Consider the following 17,808-nt stretch of genomic DNA (forward strand, 5'->3'; position numbering starts at 1 on the left):
GACCCCAAGCATACTTCCAAAGTTGTGGCAAAATGACTTAAGGACAACAAAGTCAAGGTATTGGAGTGGCCATCAAAGCCCTGACCTCAAGCCTATCGAAAATTTGTGGGCAGAACTGAAAAAGTGTGTGCGAGCAAGGAGGCCTACAAACCTGACTCAGTTACACCAGCTCTGTCAGGAGGAATGGGCCAAACTTCACCCAACTTATTGTGGGAAGCTTGTGGAAGGTTACCCGAAATGTTTGACCCAAGTTAAACAATTTAAAGGCAATGCTACCAAATACTAATTGAGTGTATGTAAACTTCTGACCCACTGGGAATGTGATGAAAGAAATAAAAGCTGAAATAAATCATTCTCTCCACTATTATTCTGACATTTCACATTCTTAAAATAAAGTGGTGATCATAACTGACCTAAGACAGAGAAATTTTACTAGGATTAAATGTCAGGAATTGTGAAAAACTGAGTTTAAATGTATTTGGCTAAGGTGTATGTAAACTTCCGACTTCAACTGTAAATATTTGGACGAGCAATGTCGGAGCGGCATAAACTAAAATACAGTAGAATATAATAGAATACAGTATATACATCAGATGAGTAATGCAAAATATGTAAACATTATTAAAGTGACTTGTGTTCCATTATTAAAGTGGTCAGTGATTTCAAGTCTACGTATATAGAGCAGGAGCCTCTAACGTGCTATTGATGCCTATTTAACAGTCTGATAGCCTTAAGATAGAGGCTATTTTTCAGTCTCTCGGTCCCAGCTTTGATGCACCTGTACTGACCTCGACTTCTGCGGGGTGAACAGGCAGTGGCTCGGGTGGTTGTTTGTCCTTGATCTTTTAGGCCTTCCTGTGACATCGGGTCCTGGAGGGCAGGTAGTTTACCCCCGGTGATGCGTTGGGCAGACAGCACCACCTGCTGGAGAGCCCTGCGGTTGAGGGCAGTGAAGTTGCCGTACCAGGCGGTGATGCAGCCCGACAGGTTGCTCTCAATTGTGTATCTGTAAAAGTTTGTGAGGGTTTTAGGGACCAAGCCAAATTTCTTCAGCCTTCTGAGGTTGAACACTGTCTGTGTGGGTGGACCATTTTTAAATCGTCAGTGATGTGTAAGCTGAGGAACTTGAAGCTTTCCACCTTCACTGCGGTCCCGTTGATGTGGATAGGGGGGTGCTCCCTCTGCTGTTTCCTGAAGACCACGATCAGCTCATTTGTTTTGTTGACGTTGAGTGAGAGGTTATTTTCCTGGCACCACACTCCTAGGGCCCTCACCTCCTCCCTGTAGACTGTCTCGTCATTGTTGGTAATCAGGTCCACTACTGTTGTGTCGTCTGCAAACTTGATGATTGAGTTGGAGGCATGCGTGGCCACGCAGTCATGGGTGAACAGTAAGTACAGGAGAGGGCTGAGCCATTGAATTGCGACTCCACTTTGTCTCTGTACTGACGTTTTGCCTGTTTGATTGCCTTACGGAGAGAATAACTACACTGTTTGTATTCGGCCATATTCCCAGTCACCTTTCCATGGTTAAATGTGGTGGTTAGCGCTTTCAGTTTTGCATCTATCCACGATTTCTGGTTTGGGTAGGTTTTACCCGGGACATATCCAAGTCTGCGTGATCAAAACAATCTTGAAGCATGGATTCTGATTGATCAGACCAGTGTTGAATAGTCCGAAGCACGGGTTCTTCCTGTTTGAGTTTCTACCTATAGAAAGGGAGGAGCAAAATGGAGTCATGATCAGATTTGCCTGAAGGGAGGGCGGGAGAGGGGGAGAGGGTCTTTGTGACGGAGAAGTCCGACACTGGCCGCGGGCAGCGTTTGGTACACTATCACTATCACACTACACTAGCCTCCCTGCTCCGTTATCAGCTACGTGAACAATGTGGGTCGATACACAAGTTAACTTCCCTATCCTAGTACATACATTTCACACTTTATTCTTACCTCCCGTCAGTAGCAGTTTAAAGAATATACAGACAAGCGTTCATGTTTAATTTAAGCAACACATTGTAGTTATCAATGTTATGGACAAGCGCGTTGTTTGTTTGGTTCTGTCCCTCTCTCTCCATCTCTGTAGGTTCCAGGTATGCTGGGATAAGGACCAGAGCTACGGTAATCGGGCTGGCTTTGTAGTGCCTGTCCCGAATGGCTCGTTCATGTGAATGGGCATATTGGAAGACTCCATGTCAGTAGGGATGGGATTTTGTGTTATATTGATGTGTGTTATATTGGTGTATTGTATCATGAGAAACGTGTTGCAATGTATATAATTCATTATGCTTAGCTGAGTGTAAAATGTAGGCTTTGATGAAGGTAATTGCTTAATTAGTTAGTGCTGGGTTTGTTCTGATGGGAGGGGCTTCCCCTACAAAATGAGCCTCTCTTTCAGTTCAAGGGGGGAACCATTTTGGGATTGAGCTGTTGATGGAGCAGCATTGTTTTAAGCTGTCCCCATAATGTATACTTTGGATGGCAGTACTGTTGTTTTTCTTCCGGATTCACTATGTAAATAAACACTCTTGCACAGTTGTACTTTTGCAGCTCCGCCATCTTTTTATTTCATAGAGGTTAGGTTTTTCAGTTTAGCCTTCTGGCCTACGTGACAGTCTTGTAGGCATTTTGTTGAGTAGCAGTGGTCCAATGTTCTCAGAGTGTGCTACAGTCAATGTTTTGGTAGAATTTAGGTAACGTTTTCCTCAGATTAGCTTTGTTAAAATCCCCGGCTAACAATAAATGCGGCCTCGGGATACGTGGTTTCCAGTTTGCATAAAATCCAGTGTAGTTCCTTGAGAGCCGTCGTGGTATCGGCTTGAGGGGGAATATACACAGCTGTGACTATAACTGAAGAGAATTGTCTTGGGAGGTAATACGGTTGGCATTTGATTGTGAGGTATTCCAGGTCGGGTGAACAAAAGGACTTGAGTTTCTGTATGTTATCACAATCACACCATGAGTAGTTAATCATGAAACATACAACCCGCCCGTCTTCTTCCCGGAGAGATCTTTATTCCTGTCTGCGCGATGAACCGAGAACCCAACTGGCTGTACGGACTCAGATAGTATATCCCGAGAGACTCTGTTTCACGGAAACATGGCTATGTTACAATCCCTGATGTTTCTCTGGAAGGAGATCCTTACACTGAGCTCGTCAACTTTATTATCCAGAGACTGAACATTTGCGAGTAATATACTCAGAAGCGGTGGGTGGTGTGCGCTAGAGGTCGACCGATTATGATTTTTCAATGCCGATACCGATACCGGTTATTGTAGGACAAAAAAATCCGATACCGATTAATCGGTCGATTTATTTAAAATATATATATATTTTTTTATATATATATATATATATATATATATATATATATATCATACACACACATTTTTGTAATAATGACAATTGCAACAATACTGAATGAACAATGAACACTTTTATTTTAACTTAATATCTCCCTCCTATCTCCTATCTCCCTCACTAGCTTTAAGCACCAGCTGTCAGAGCAGCTCATAGATTACTGCACCTGTACATAACCCATCTACAATTTAGCCCAAACAACTACCTCTTTACCTACTGTATTTATTTATTAATTTATTTTGCTCCTTTGCACCCCATTATTTCTGTCTCTACTTTGCACTTTCTTCCACTGCAAACCAACCATTCCATTGTTTTTTTAGTTTTTATTTTACTTGCTGTGTTGTACTCACTTCGCCTCCATGGCCTTTTATATTTGTATTTATTTATACATATATTTGTTTGCCTTCACCTCCCTTATCTCACCTCACTTGCTCACATTGTATATAGACTTTTTTTTTTTTCCACTGTATTATTGACTATATGTTTGTTTTACTCCATGTGTAACTATGTGTTGTTGTATGTGTCGAACTGCTTTGCTTTATCTTGGCCAGGTCGCAATTGTAAATGAGAACGTGTTCTCAATTTGCCTACCTGGTTAAATAAAGGTTAAATAAAAAATAAATAAAAATAAATATAATACATAAATACACACACACGCACACAGCTCTGAAGTGACAATGATACTGAAGAGTCTGCTTAGGAGACAAATACTCTGAACTGTTTGAATAAAAATAGAGTTTAAGTTACCTGTGATGAATGTTGAAAACAAAAACCTTAATTTCTATATGCAGGAAATCCTATTTTAATAATGGGCATGGTAAGAATTGACAACCAAAGTGCGAGTCATAATTCCCATGACACCTTTTAGCAAAATCTGAAAAGCGGTTCCTTCATTTATTGCATAGGATATTTTTAGATTCACTTAAAATAAGGTCTGTGTTTCGTGTAGGCTTACATCACCGTGCCCATTTTATAACTGTGTAGATATCCATAGGACAAGGTAACTCTGATCAATATTGGCTAAATATAAGCGAAGATAAAAAAAATTGTAGAGTGGAATTATGAAAATATGTTGACAAACGTTACCTTATCCTAGTGAGATTTACACGGGTATCAAAACGTTGAGGCGGTTTAAGCCTGCACGAAACACAGACCTTATTTGAAGTAGATCAAGACATTCTCTATGGAAGACATGAACGGTAAAATAACGAAGGAACCCCTTTCAAATTCACCCGCCAGTTATTACAGGAATTATAACGCGTCGACTATTTCTCTCTAAACCATATACCTTTGACTAATCCGGAAACTATCACCTCGAAAACAAAACGTTTATTCCGTTCCGTATTTTATCTAACGGGTGGCATCCATGAGTCTAAATATTCCTGTTACATTGCACAACCTTCAATGTTGTCATAATTACGTAAAATTCTGGCAAATTAGTTCGTAAAGAGCCAGGCGGCCCAAACTGTTGCATATACCCTGACTCTGCATGCAATGAACGCAAGAGAAATGACACAATTTCACCTGGTTAATATTGCCTGCTAACCTGGATTTCTATTAGCTAAATATGCAGGTTTAAAAATATATACTTGTGTATTGATTTTAAGAAAGGCATTGATGTTTATGGTTAAGTACACATTGGAGCAATGACAGTCATTGATTGATTGTTTTTTTATAAGATAAGTTTAATGCTAGCTAGCAACTTACCTTAGCTTACTGCATTCGCCAACAGGCAGGCTCCTCGTGGAGTGCACTGTAATCAGGTGTTAGAGCATTGGGACTAGTTAACTGTAAGGTTGCAAGATTGGATCCCCCGAGCTAACAAGGTTAAAAATCTGTCGTTTTGCCTCATTCCTAGGCCGTCATTGAAAATAAGAATGTGTTCTTAACTGACTTGCCTAGTTAAATAAAGATTAAATAAAGGTGTAAAAAAATAAATAAAAAGCAAATCGGCGCCCAAAAATACCGATTTCCGACTGTTATGAAAACTTGAAATCGGCCCCGATTAATCAGCCACTCCGATTAATCGGTCGACCTCTAGTGTGCGCGCCTCCTTAGTCAGACTCCGAATACCTCTTCTCCACCGGCGGTGTTTTGGATCAGCCTCTGGAATCAGTTCAATTGCAATAGGGGGTACGAACAAAGGATCAAATTCAGGAAAGTCGTATTCCTGATCGTAATGCTGGTTACCGCCGCTCTGATATCCAAAGGTTATTTCCAGTTGTATGTAATAATCCCCCCAAAATCCTGGGCTAATAATGTAAGCTATAACACATAAACTAAATACTGCAAAGTTGCTTAGGAGCTAGAAGCACGGCTGCCCTGTCTGTCGGTGTCATTTTATCACCAGGGAGCATCAGCTAATCTAAGCATCAACTGGATCGACAGTATAAATTGAAGAAATGGATGCATCCATATTACATTACACCTTTGCAGCTGCTATTTTAAAATTATGCAAATGAACAAGCAGGATGTCAAAGTGACAAAAAACAGACTTATGAACATTGCTTTTCAGTTGACTAAGTTTTCCACTATTGACCGACAGAATATTATTACACTTCTGTAAAATAAAATGTAAAGATGAATCATTTATAAATCATGGACTTTCAACAGTTCAGTACATCAGTATTGTTATTTTTGGGGGGTGGGCTTTTCCCTTCTTGACCATCATATAAAACCTGTATGAGTACTTTGTACACTACCCTGTGGTAAAAGTTTGAATGTCACATATCCAGCTTCCAACAGAGTCAAATGAGGTGACTGGGCATAGAAGACGACGCACCCTAATCAAATGAGGAAAGTGTGGTCCTATTGAGAAGACGTCCAGCTCCTCGCCACGCCCTTGCCAGGGATTTACTTCTGGACTATGTCCATTAGTTGGTCCTTCGCCTCTTTCCTTCAGACGGATTGAAAAGAAACCCAGACATTTGTCTTAAAGCTTAAAATGGCATTATTACACCCTGGCCCAAGTAGTATAATTGAACTAATTTTAACATATAAATGGCCAAAGTGGCAGTGAGCTTTCCCAAGATGAGTAATGACTTAAGGTATTTTCTACTTCATCTTCCCAAACCCTTTTACAAGAGAGGCTGGCAGCTACATTTTTTTCCTGGCACTGCGTTTGCTGCAGCTCAAACTTTAGAGCTTTGACGTCTTTCTCCTTAACTCTGATTTCAGCTCGTCTGTCAAATTCTGAGCTCTCTATTTGTCAAAATGTCCCACAAAAGCCAAGTTCTGTCCTGCAAAGTAAAAACCTGTTTTAAAAAGCTTGAACTAGTTGCTGACTGTGCAGTTTTGGTAACACGAGACGTCATTGCAGATTTACACATATTCATCTAAGTCTCAGACATAAGTTCACTTGGGGATGCTTTGACAAGACCACTTGTTCAACATCTGAATGGATAACTAAAGTAGCCAATTCTACAACAAATGCAGATGTAGTACTTACCTGCTCAATTTGTAACACAGAAACATTAGGATTACTTCTAGTGTTAGTTTTTATCTCCCACTATCTAGGAAAACAAAGTCAAATCTAGAAGAGGATTGTAGATTACTTAGACATTTATTTATGACATAAAAACAAACCAAAACATTTTAGACAAACTCTGAAAGCATCATAAATAGTGACTTCTGCTGAATTTATGCCTGACAGAGGATCTGTAATGCAGTTACATTTCTATGTGCACATGAAGGTTCCCATCACGTTACTGTACTCACTCAACCCATTTCCACTGATATCCATCTGGACTGAGCGATGTGGAACATTTCTTTAAGACACAGATGTAGGCCTACTGTAGGTCCATAAAGAGCATTCAGTAGGGATACCGTGGATGCAACGCCCCAACCCCTAACCCAACCTGTGGCTGTGTGGCCCAGACACCAGAGGGTCTTCCCTCTCAGTACCAGTAGGTCTTCCGGTTCCTCCTGGGTTCCTCGATGCCCAGTTTCTCCATCACCTCCTCCTCCAGAGTCTTGAGGGAGGGCGTGTAAGTCTTCTCCAGGGTGTCCTCCGGACTGGTGTCCTTAGGGCAGTCTGGGATGGCAGACACCAACCAATAAGGGGATTTCAAAATTAGGGGTGGTTAATTCAGAAGAAAGGGTATACTTACACTAAGTACACAGCATGTAGCTGACCCAAATCACCTAACCAGTCTATAATCTGGTACACATCACCCTAGTAATTGTTCTGTGATTGACTGTTACGAAAATGCACTGATGAAGGAAAAAGTTTGTTGGCTTGATTGAACCATATTATGCAGTAAATGTAAGCGATTGGTTGAAACAGCGAGCCCTGTTTTCGTAGTGTGTGATCGGTCACTTTTTTGTGATATTGCGATGATTTTACTGTTTTATGCGGTAATTGATCAAATTTGCGGAGTATCGTTGACTTTGAAAAAAATAAAACATCTAAAAATGCCATGGCAGAATCGCTAAATTATGGAGGGACTGCAAAAGGATCCTAATCATAGGCCAAATTCTGACTAGAGACGCAGGGAACTGTTAACTTCAGCACAATTCTCACATTGCTATAATACAATTATTTAAAGGCCCAGTGGAGTCGAAATTAAGTTTTCCTGTGTTTTATTGTGTAATAACAGCTGATGAAACTAGCACTGTACAAGTATATATATATATATATATATTTTTTTTTAATCAGTGTTATTTTCTGATAGTTGCTGGTTGAAAATACAATCTACACAGGACCTTCTAATTAGTAGGTTTTGCATGGGTATATGTTAAAGGCCCAGTGCCGGCCAAAATGTGATTTATCCTGTGTGTTATATATATTTCCACTCTAGAGTGGTTTGAAAAGACCGCCTGCAATTTCAGCCTGTTTTGGTGGGATGGAGTTTTGGTAAATTAGTTAATAGACCAATAAGAAAGACCTCTCTGCCACCAACAGCTAGTTTTCAGTTTTCCCCTTCCCGCTCAGATCAGTCCCAAACATTCCTAGTAATTTTCTTGCTTGAGAAATTGCTCTTTGCTAAGAATTTTAATTGAAAATCATTACAGTAAGTTACTTAATTGTTACTCAGAAATTATTTGATACGGAGATAAAAATAGCTGGATTGGGCCTTTAAAGGGGCAATCTGAAGTTGCTACCAAATTTTGCTACCAAATCCCATTGATTCTTGAAAATATAACTTATTAATGCCTCATGAGCTTAGTTCAACTGTCATACCCTATCAGAAGCCAAAAGGTAAGCCTGTTTTACTCCAATGTTTGTAAACAAAGTAAATGTGAACAAACATTTACATAAACACATTTTTTAAATTAGAATGTTGATATCATGGACAGTTTGCATCCATAACTCTGTGAATAAATTTGAGTGGTTACATTTCTCCAGTCCCATCCCTCAGCTTTTACCAAAACAATGGCGGAGACTACGCTTTGTTATTGTTTCAACTGCTGATTACCGCTTTAAACAAATAAAGGTGTTCCTTATACATCACCCAGACCAGCTTGTGTCCTGCTTTTCCACTCACTCATCTTCACCCAAATTGTTGACAAGCTTGACTCTCATTCACAAAAGCTCCCTCTCAACCTCATCAATCCATCTAGATTTCTTTGCTCCTCCTCTAGCCTTTGTTCCTTCCTCCCCAAACGCAGACTCACCCTTCCACTGCTGCGGTACGATACCGTCTCTGCGCTGGAACACTGGTTTGGGGACAATGCGGCCCGTCCTGAGGGAGACGCGCACCTTCTCCCCCTCCTCTGTGAACCTCCACTCCACCTCAGTGGGTTTCCTGTTGGAGCAACAGACAGGAGTCAGGTTTGGTATTAAACTCAGGACTAAAGTAGTCAAGATCAGTCAGGGTTCAAGTCAAAGCATTCACTAATCATAAACTATTTAAATACAATAGAAATGTGGGTACATCTGTGCACAAAAATACTACTTATTGCACCATTAAATCCAAGCCCTGCACATAAAATCTACTGAAAATCTAAACTAAATCCAGAACTAAACTCTGAGCATGGACACAAACCCTGGTTGTAGATAGTTACTGGGTGAGCAGGCTATTGCTCCGCTTCTGTTTTGCATGGGTGTTTTCTGCACCACCCTGTGGTAAAGGTTTGAATACCATGAGACTTTTCCACTGAAGCCCTGGTTAACTGAATCAGTTATTTCAGTATTGGACTGTTACCAAAGCCTGCACACCCAGCAACTATCTAGAAACAGGTTTGGTGATCATAGGCTTAGACAAATGTTAAAATCTGGAACTCCCCATAATGCACTGGGACTCACCTGTCAGTAGGGTCGACAAGTGAGATGTCTCGGATTAGAAGGGGAGCCTCGCTGGCAATATAGGTCCCCCGGTAACCTGCAGTTTTCCCAATGTACCTGAAATGCTAAAATTGAGAAATACTTGGTTCATTTAATCTATTCAAACATTGCAGAGATAACAGAACTTCAATTATTGTTGAAATCAATGTCGATCGTTTGTAACGCAGCCTAAAAAGGGCCATATTCTTTTTTAATAATATAAAGTGGGGTTCAACATAAAACATACCATACTTGTTTATCATCATAGTCCAAAACATGACAATGGATTCTCACTAAATTCACTGTAATGATGGTAGCAAAATAAATTACTGGATGGCATTAAGTCTAGTTTGTGAGTTGTAGGATCCTATGGTTCTAGCGATGAAACCGGGCCCTGGTCTTTGCAACTGTAGCTTGGCCTGTGAAGCCATTGAAAAGGCTACCCAGATTCAAAGACAGTGCACTAGAAACCAGTATGATAAAAATATTAGAAGGAAGCCCATCAAGCATTTATGAAGCTCCTCATTGGTAGTAGGGACAGTTTTCTAAAATGCAAAAATAAAATAAATATGTGACTACGCAACAACAACCATAGCTGGCACTATATCAAGTGGGTTATACAGTATGTATAGAAAATATTATACAACTGTTGGGTGTTTATACTGAATGTAGTGTATGAATGTCTTCTCTGTTATGGAAGTGGCAAACATATCCCGTCTTACAACGATGACTAGGATTCTTACCGTGTTCAGCCCGTCCAGGATGACCCAGTTTCTGTGTCTGAAGACCTGGGCCACTTTTCCCTGCTTTCCTTTGTCTTTCCCAGAGAGAATCTCAACCTGGTCAAGGTGGAATACCAGTTTAGAATATCAAAGCATCAGGCTAATGGCTGAATAAACCTTGCCAGTGACACTCCCTTTTCAGTCCTACATCTCATTATTGTGACCTTCCATGTGTTGCTTTTATAGCAAGGAATTGATCAACTCAATGGTTTGCCTAACAGTTTGTTTGTGTCTAATAACTGGTATCTCTGCAAAGGAATTAGGCATATAACTGCAATACCAGTGTTTAGATGGAAGCATAACATTTTCAGTGTATAATATTTATTATTAGAAATTATAAAGTTTGTGGTATATGGCCAACATACCACGGCTAAGAGCTGTATCCAGGCACTCTGCTGCATCGGGCCTAAGAACAACCTTTAGCAGTGATATATTGGCCATATACCACACCCCCTCGTGCCTTATTGCTTAAATATTCCATATCTAAAAATCTTCATTGTCCTTTTGGCATGACCACTTACTGTGTCCCCTTTGAAAACAGACCAGTCCTCATAAGCTATGGGCTCAATGAACACCTTTCTTCTCTTCTTGCCTGGTGGGTTCAATCTCTTGGCAGCTATGGTCCATGGCCGACTTGTGCCGTAGCGGTAGTCTTTAGGGAAGGCAGCCTTAGCGGCCATCGACAGTATGGCTGTTAATCGCATTTTCCTAAGAGAAAAGAAAATACAACAGAATTTTACTTAATTGGTGTGTGCGGTTTGTAAAAATCAAAGGGAGACAACGAGAAGTCATTATCTTTCAACATTTACTACTCAACAGGCTAATTATGGATGCCTATACAGTATAATGACCATATAATTAGGATCTCTATGATAGTGACAGTATAGATAGCTTGCTGGATACATAAGATGAAATGTGCTGATCAGCAAATTCTCCTGTGATGTAAAGTTGATTATAAAATAGATATATTATTTTTAAGTATACACTGTGTGAATAACTGTGTGCATTTTCATTATGTTTTATTGACACAAATGCAACACTGACATTGACCAGTGATGAAAATGATGGCTCTGTCAGTTAGATGCTGGATAACATTGGCTATGCTAGATAGAATGGTAATCGTTCTTCTGGCTATAGCAAAACACACCTGCTATTTTCTGGTTAGTAGTACGTTGCCAAGCGAATATGTAGCTAGTTAGCTTAATTGTAGTAGCTAACCCGAATAAACTAGAGCTAGCAATGTAGCTAATTGTTGTGACATTTTGTTGACAGTTAGCTAACGTTAGTTAGCTTGAAAAGAGAGATGCATGCCGAGGATTCAAGGAAGCTTGAAAGTCAATCGCCTCCACAATCCAGAAAACGCAACTAAAATAGATAGCAAACCAAAGCATATAACATTCATTTCCAAATTATCAATCAGAAAATTGCATTTACCCCTTCTCGTTTTCAATGTCACATGCGTAAATCGTTCCACTTTGACCCCTACTACTTCTTTAGGGGTTGTAATTAGTTTACTGGCTCTCTACCGCCATCTATTGTACGGGTGTAGTGATGAATCTGTGCCACTGTCAGGTGAATGAGGAATGACAGCCAAACGAAATCACCTGCAGACGCCCAAGTCACAAACTGACTTGGGCTCGGGGTCATTAATAGTAGTCTATGAGCCAGCCACCCAAATTTGGGAGTTTTCTGTTATCTCTTTTTCTTTCACCCGCCATCCCATAAATTTTTCCGATAGGACTTTTACCCTATGACAAACATTGTCAGTATAAAACAAGTTCTATAATTCAATCATAAATGGAATGCTTAGATTCACAGCTATCCATCAGACACATTTTCAGGAATGTTCAGTTCAACAGAACTTTGACCTCTAGGGTACATATCAGAATACTTGATACATGTTAAACTGTGTTTGACAAGTGTTTCTGAAAGGTCATGAAATTACCTTTTAAATGATATATTTAACATAATAAACTTTGAATGCACTAGCTACAACTATTGTTGAAAAATCTCACAAATTGTGCCATTGACATTAGAATGTTGGAAACATAGACATAGAATTAATTGTAACTTTAGTGATAGAAGGACCAAATTGCACACACAGCTAGAACAGGTTTAAAAAAAAGACTTGTAGATAGGCCATCACAGGATTCATACATTAACCCCACAGAAGCCTTTTTCCAATATAGCTACCAAACAACTCATTGGATACATTTCGCCTGACCATACCTGTATGAAATATAATTGTAGTATCCACAATTATATCTTAAAATGTGATGAAGAATACAGAACCAAATGATCCAGGTGTGCCAGATATATATGTACAATTATTCACAGAATTGTTGAATGTGCACAAAAAGCTGTTTGAATCACTAACTTCTGGAGATGTTATGATCAATAAGTGCAATTTTTCATCTTCAAACAAGCAAAATGGAGAAGTACATGTGAATAGTCATGGATGTGAGTGGATTAAAATGATATACAGTGTTATCCTATTAAAAGGTTATTGTGGTTATTATGACAGTTTGATGTTTTAATACCTCCGAATATGTCCCTGTTCACAGGGTGGATTGCAGAACTAAATAGCTGAAGCTCCTTTCGTCATGTCTTTAGTCAAATCAGTATCCTAGTGTCGAACAGAAACAACAGCTGCCACAGAGGTCAAGTCTATAAAACTATAACTACAGCAGCAGTCAAACTCATAGGATAACCTATTTAACTCATTCATGGAATGACAGAAACACTTTACATTTTTCCATCGATTTAAATTAGTCAAGTGTGTGGCTACATGTCAAATGTGTTACTAAAGTCTGGCATGGATATAGCCATATGATGAATCCAAAAAGGTGTAATTGGAACTTTGCCCCAAAGAAATTAAAATTTAGTGGAGACACAGAGGTGCTGGCATGTGTACAATAAATACATTAAATTAGAATTAATAAAACACAATAAAGCCTGGAGTCTTATTTCCATTGTGATCCTTCTATTTAATGTTATTTCAATTCAATTGAATGCGGTTTTAATGTTATTGACCATTCAGCACTGGAAGCTGTCCCCACACAATTTGCCCAGTTTGTGACTTGTTCATTTCATACTCTGCTAATTGTAGTAGGCTAGTTTGACAGATTGATATTGAATATATCCAACTTACTGACTTGAACCTCTTGTCATGTTTAACCATCACAATAAAATGGTGACATAAACTAGTTATTTTATAAATATACAATTGTTTTCACATACAAATGGATTCTATTTCTATGTTTTCACTCAATGTTCTTTGATGTACACTACATGGCCAAAAGTATGTGGACACCTGCTCGTCGAACATCTCATTCCAAAACCATGGGCATTAATATGGAGTTGGTCCCCCCTTTGTTGCTGTAACAGCCTCCAATCTTCTGGTAATATTTTTTCCCCCACTAGATGTTTAAACATTGCTTTGGAGACTTTCCATTCAGCCACAAGAGCATTAGTGAGGTCGGGCACTGATGTTGGGCAATTAGGCCTGGCTCGCAGTCGGCATTCCAATTTATTCCAAAGGTGTTCGATGGGGTTAAGGTCAGTGCTCTGTGCAAGCCAGTCAAGTTCTTCTACACCAATCTCAAGAAACCATTTCTGTATGGACCTCGATTTGTGCACGGGGGCATTGTCATGCTGAAACAGGAAAGGGCCTTCCCCAAACTGTTGCCACAAAGTTGGAAGCACAGAATCGTTTAGAATGTCATTGTATGCTGTAGCGTTAACATTTCCCTTCACTGGAACTAAGGGGCCTAGCCCGAACCATGAACAACAGCCCCAGACCATTATTACTCCTCCACCAAAATTTACAGTTGGCATTATGCATTGGGGCAGGTAGCATTCTCATAACATCCGCCAAACCCAGATTCGTCTGTCAGACTGCCAGATGGCGAAGCGTGATTCATCACATCCAGAGAGTGCGTTTCCACTGCTCCAGAGTCCAATGGCGGTGAACTTCACACCACTCCAGCCAACGCTTGTCATTGCGCATGGTGATCTTAGGCTTGTGCACTTCATGGCTGAGCCATTGTTGCTCCTAGACGTTTCCACTTCACAATAACAGCACTTACAGTTGACCGGGGCAGCTCTAGCAGGGCAGAAATTTCACAAACTGACTTGTTGGAAAGGTGGCATCCTATGATGTTGCCACATTGAAAGTCAGTGAGCTTCTCAGTACAGGCTATTCTACTACCAATGTTTGTTTATGGAGATTGTGTAACGGATGTGAAATGGCTAGCTAGTTAGCGGGTACGCTCTAGTAGCGTTTCAATCAGTTACGTCACTTGCTCTGAGACTTAAGTAGGGTTTCCCCTTGCTCTGCGAGGGCCGCGGCTTTTGTGGAGCGATGGGTAACGACGCTTCGTGGGCGACTGTTGTTGATGTGTGCAGAGGGTCCCTGGTTCGCGCCCGGGTCGGGGCGAGGGGACGATTTAAAGTTATACTGTTACATTGATGCTGTTGACCCGGATCACTGGTTGCTGCGGAAAAGGAGGAGGTTGAAAGGGGGGTGAGTGTAACGGATGTGAAATGGCTAGCTAGTTAGCGGGTACGCGCTAGTAGCGTTTCAATCAGTTACGTCACTTGCTCTGAGACTTAAGTAGGGTTTCCCCTTGCTCTGCAAGGGCCGCGGCTTTTGTGGAGCGATGGGTAACGACGCTTCGTGGGCGACTGTTGTTGATGTGTGCAGAGGGTCCCTGGTTCGCGCCCGGGTCGGGGCGAGGGGACGTACTAAAGTTATACTGTTACAATTGCATGGCGGAGTGCTTGATTTTATACACCGGTGTGGCTGAAATCAACTAATTTGAACAGGTGTCCATATACTGTTGGCCATGTAGTGTATTACTGTAATGATCGCAAAATGTATGCGTATAATTTTTGTCAACGCTTTAAGTTTTATGATAAATTGTTTTTAAATTGTTTTTTTCCAATAGTTTCAGGTCCTGGCATTAAGAGAGAGTCACTGGATTCCTCTGAGAAGAGTGTCTGAGATTCGGATCTTGTCATTTGTGGCCTCTACTGCACATTCTGAAAACAAAGGAAACTGAAATTGTCTATGTTGTACCCTTGCCTTGTAATATTTAAGGTTTTCACACTCTTCTCCATGGTGCCCATCCTCTATGTATTTCTCCAGAAATATGTCAAGCATTTTCTGGAGGACAGTCCCTGTCAAGTTGCTAACAATCTGAATACTCCTTCAGTACAGTACTTCAAACTCTTTTGGACTCGGTTTGCCCTCACAGAATCCAGACTTAATGGTTACCCTTAGATTTCTTCTGTCAACACCGTCAATTTTTCCATTCACAATCCGGATGACACCCTCTGCAAATTTGAGCCTAGCAGCGGATATGCTTGTTATAGCCTCAAAGCAGGTTAGATTTAAGTAATCTTGCGTAGTGGCCTTGGGTGGGCTGATGCTTTGCTGCAGATAAACAGAAATGATCATTAACATTTGAAAATACTTGGTCACAGTGAATTGTGTCTCCTCTGTAAATCTACAGAATCCATTTTCAGGTATTTAAATGTAGGAAATAGATTGATGGCACACCCCGGTCTCATGTCCCTGAGAAAATACAGCCAAATAGAGTTAAGGATGTCTTCTCTCTCTCTGTGTGTGTGTGTGTGTGTGTGTGTGTGTGTGTGTGTGTGTGTGTGTGTGTGTGTGTGTGTGTGTGTGTGTGTGTCTGTCTGTTAGTGAGAGTGAGTTTATTACCTGGCATCCTTAGTCGATCTATTGTTGGTGTTTGTACTGTTCTTTAAGTATCATTATAACAATGTTTAAAGCATGAGTGCTGCAGATTACCGGATATTACCTACTACTGTAAATCTAGTTTGAATAACTTGGTGATAAATGGCAAGATTCCAAGACTAATGCTAAACCACAGAAAGAACAATGAGACAGATATTCCACCGGATGTATAAATGTGAAGCATCCGGTGTGCGTTTCCACTCACTACCAAATATGGTGATGTCGCATAAAACACGCGCTACAAAAATAAGGGCTCGCAATTGAAACCAATCTCGCACATTTACTGCATTTTGTTCAATCAACCCTGACATCAACAAACTTTTTCCCTCGTCAGCGCATTTGTGACAAATTGGGCAAAATCATTGTCGGAGCATCTGGTTGCCGTTTCTACTCACTACCAAATATGGTGATGAGAGGAAGCCCACCGGCCAGCAGTGGGAGAAGATGGAGCGAGATGGACTTTGGCCGACATTCTGATTCATTTTCTCATCGATGAAACATTTGATCGTCATACAGTTTTCTGTTTGCAAAACTAGAATCTGTAATAGACAGAGTGGACTGGGTTTTGTAGACTTTACCCTTTGCCAAAGTTTTTGGCAATTTACTCCCATTGGACACGATATGCTCTGGTCTATCTTGGGTTAGTTACAAAAAAATCTTTGGCTAACCTTGCATCAGTTGTGTGGCTGTTTCTGTGTAGTGGTTGCCACCCAGTGGACAAATGGGAGAACTTTTAAAGTGACATTCAAAAATGTCATAAATTACCTATCTACATGATATGGAGCAAGTTCCTGTACTCCCTGTTCACTCATGACTGCACAGCCAGGCACGACTCCAACACCATCATTACATTTTCCGATGACACAACAGTGGTAGGCCTGATCACCGACAAGACAGCCTATAGGGAGATCAAACACCTGGCCGTGTGGTGCCAGGACAACAACCTCTCCCTCAATGTGCTCAAGACAAAGGAGATGATTATGACCTACAGGAAAAGGAGGACCGAGCACGCCCCCATTCTCATCAACGGGGCTGTAGTGGAGCAGGTTGAGAGCGTCAAGTTCCTTGGTGTCCACATCACCAACAAACTAACATGGTCTAAGCACACCAAGACAGTCGTCAAGAGGGCACGACAAAACCTATTCCCCCTCAGGAGACTGAAAATATTTGGCATGGGTCCTCAGATCCTCAAAAGGTTCTACAGCTGCACCATCGAGAGCATCTTGACTGGTTGCATCACTGCCTGGTATGGCAAATGTTCGGCCTCTGACCGCATGGCACTGCGGAGGGTAGTGTGTACGGCCCAGTACATCACTGGGGCAAGCTTCCTACCATCCAGGACCTCTATACCAGGCGGTGTCAGAGGAAGGCCCTAAAAATTGTCAAAGACTCCAGCCACCCTAGTCATAGATTGTTCTCTCTGCTACCGCACGGCAAGCGGAACCGGAGCGTCAAGTCTAGGTCCAAGAGGCTTCTAAATAGCTTCTACCCCCAAGACATCCTGAACATCTAGTCAAATGACTACCCAGACTATTTGCAGTGACCCCCGTCTTTAATAACTCTACCTACATGTACATACTACCTCAAATAACCGGTGACCCCGCACATTGACTCTGTATCGGTACCCCCCATATATGGTCT

General features: G+C 40.9%; 1 protein-coding gene across 2 annotated transcripts; it reads right to left on the minus strand.

Moving 5' to 3' along the window:
- Positions 1-6,899: 6,899 nt before the first annotated feature.
- mrpl24 (mitochondrial ribosomal protein L24) lies at positions 6,900-12,026 on the minus strand. 2 transcript variants are annotated; one of them, XM_071373841.1, is made up of 6 exons: positions 11,838-12,026; positions 10,925-11,111; positions 10,365-10,460; positions 9,604-9,707; positions 8,973-9,103; positions 6,900-7,389 (listed from the first exon to the last, which is right to left on the minus strand). In XM_071373841.1, exons 2-6 carry the CDS (start codon positions 11,105-11,107, stop codon positions 7,253-7,255), a joined length of 651 nt encoding a protein of 216 aa, XP_071229942.1. In that variant the 5' UTR covers positions 11,108-11,111; positions 11,838-12,026; the 3' UTR covers positions 6,900-7,252. The 2 variants fall into 2 exon arrangements, with proteins under 2 accessions (XP_071229942.1, XP_071229943.1); XM_071373842.1 differs by lacking the exon at positions 11,838-12,026 and adding an exon at positions 11,551-11,581.
- Between the last annotated feature and the right edge of the window lie 5,782 nt (positions 12,027-17,808).

This window comes from Salvelinus alpinus, chromosome 29, assembly GCF_045679555.1.
Source record: "Salvelinus alpinus chromosome 29, SLU_Salpinus.1, whole genome shotgun sequence".
Classification (NCBI taxonomy): Eukaryota; Metazoa; Chordata; class Actinopteri; order Salmoniformes; family Salmonidae; genus Salvelinus; species Salvelinus alpinus.

Excerpts from the sequence above, each read along its gene's own strand:
- mrpl24 (XM_071373841.1), bottom strand. The coding sequence starts at position 11,107 with ATGCGATTAACAGCCATACTGTCGATGGCCGCTAAGGCTGCCTTCCCT. Across the intron at positions 10,461-10,924 it reads CTGTTTTCAAAGGGGACACA|GTTGAGATTCTCTCTGGGAA; the intron begins GTAAGTGGTCAT and ends CACCTTGACCAG. Across the intron at positions 7,390-8,972 it reads CGTACCGCAGCAGTGGAAGG|ACTGCCCTAAGGACACCAGT; the intron begins GTGAGTCTGCGT and ends CTGCCATCCCAG.